Source organism: Beta vulgaris, chromosome 8 (assembly GCF_026745355.1).
Source record: "Beta vulgaris subsp. vulgaris cultivar EL10 chromosome 8, EL10.2, whole genome shotgun sequence".
Classification (NCBI taxonomy): Eukaryota; Viridiplantae; Streptophyta; class Magnoliopsida; order Caryophyllales; family Amaranthaceae; genus Beta; species Beta vulgaris.
The window spans coordinates 50,513,455-50,515,137 of NC_079209.1; the positions used below are offsets into that span (position 1 = coordinate 50,513,455).

General features: G+C 32.9%; 1 protein-coding gene across 1 annotated transcript; it reads right to left on the bottom strand.

The window, feature by feature from the left end:
* Positions 1-720: 720 nt before the first annotated feature.
* Positions 721-1,441, bottom strand: LOC104901857 (putative invertase inhibitor). The gene has a single exon (XM_010689483.3). The coding sequence runs from the start codon at positions 1,318-1,320 to the stop codon at positions 787-789; it is 534 nt and encodes a 177-aa protein (XP_010687785.3). The 5' UTR covers positions 1,321-1,441; the 3' UTR covers positions 721-786.
* Between the last annotated feature and the right edge of the window lie 242 nt (positions 1,442-1,683).

A 1,683-nucleotide genomic window follows, 5' to 3' on the forward strand; every position in this document is an offset into this window, starting at 1 on the left:
TTGTGAAAAACTCAAACTAAGTAGTCTAGAATATATATATGTAGTATAATTTTTTAACTCAAGTTGAGTTTTAAGGTAAATTAAAGTAGAAAATTGAAATTCGAAAAAACTCGAGTAAAAGTGTTACAAGTCAAGCCAAACAACTCCAAATTTTGTCTCGATTTGACTCATTAACACCCCTATTATAACCTAACAATGAATTGTTTGAAATTGGGAAATGATCTTTACCTGAGCTACCCAATAATCATTATGATTTATGATCAAAAGTTTTCTCGATAAATTAAAATAGGGTTTTTTCATGAGGTACCCCTGTGGTTTTTCAAAATTCAAGGGGTACCCCTAATTTTAAAAAAATGCACCAGATACCCTTATTATTTCAATGAAATTCATGAAATGCCCTTAATGACTAGCAACGTCACGTTTCCGTTAGTCATTAACCCTAATTAACTCTCAATAACTCCCTCTAATCCCAATTATACTTCTAACCCTAACCCTAACCCTAACCCGCAAAACCCTGACCCCCTAACATCTAACCCCAACCTTAATCACCCAACCACCATTACCTCTCTAGACCGCCTTTGCTGATTAATGAAAGAAAAGGATACCGAGATTCCCTTGTAAAACACCTTACTAATTAATGAACAAGCCCTGCTTCTATAAATAATACTATTAATTGTTCAAACTGTTTAGTCATGGTGTTATCACAATAGTAACAACATCTTAACAAAAACAAAACTATCAGTTAAATTAACTCATGAAAAATTTACATATGTAAAAACATAAAACTTATGAAAGCATATTCATAATACTAAGTGCTATAGCAGACAATTGAAAGGTATCATTATTTTGTTTAGTCAAAGGAGAAGTAACACCAACATCTTCAAAACCATCTTCACAAGTATTTGAAGCATCCATAATTGAACTTACTTTCACATTAGCAACATCAAATCTTTTAGCTCTGTAATCTCTTGCAGCTTCACTTATCGTAGGAACCGAATTCGAGTAAAGTTGTAGACAATCTTGCAACTCTTCCTTGGTACAATTATCCACCTTGGTGTTTTCTAGTAAGGTTTTTATCAAGAAAGTGGTAGAATTAACATCATGTTTAACTAGGTTGATGGAGATTAAGCCTAATAGAGTGAGATTAGCGTCGAGACTCGAGGGGGCGGACCGAAAGGCGGTAATACAGAAGTTATAGTCGATGTTTGGGTCATCCATTGATGCATTATTGCATGTTTGGTTAATGAGATAAGTGGTATCAACTAGGGTGGTGAGGAGGAGGAGAATGAAAATGGAGGAAGGAATATTGTTAATCATCATGGTTGTTCTTTATGGTGGGGATTTCCTATACGTTATTCATATAGTGGTTATGATTTTGTAGATAGTGGGAGAGGAGGTGTGAAAGTGTGAAACTACCTTTTGAAATTTTTGTGACGTTGGAAATAATGATGACAAGAAAAAGGAAGATAGTGTATGTTCTAGCTTTATTTGAAGTAAAATACTAACTGTTTGAACTCAATTCTTGGTTATTAAACAGAATAATATATATCAATATTAACATTAAAGTCTTTGACAATATATATTAGGAAAAATTGTTTTAAATAAGTCAACCTTTGTGCGGTATTTCCATTTTAAGTTTACATTTTGATTATCTCTGATTGAGTTAGGCTTGTATGTTTGTTT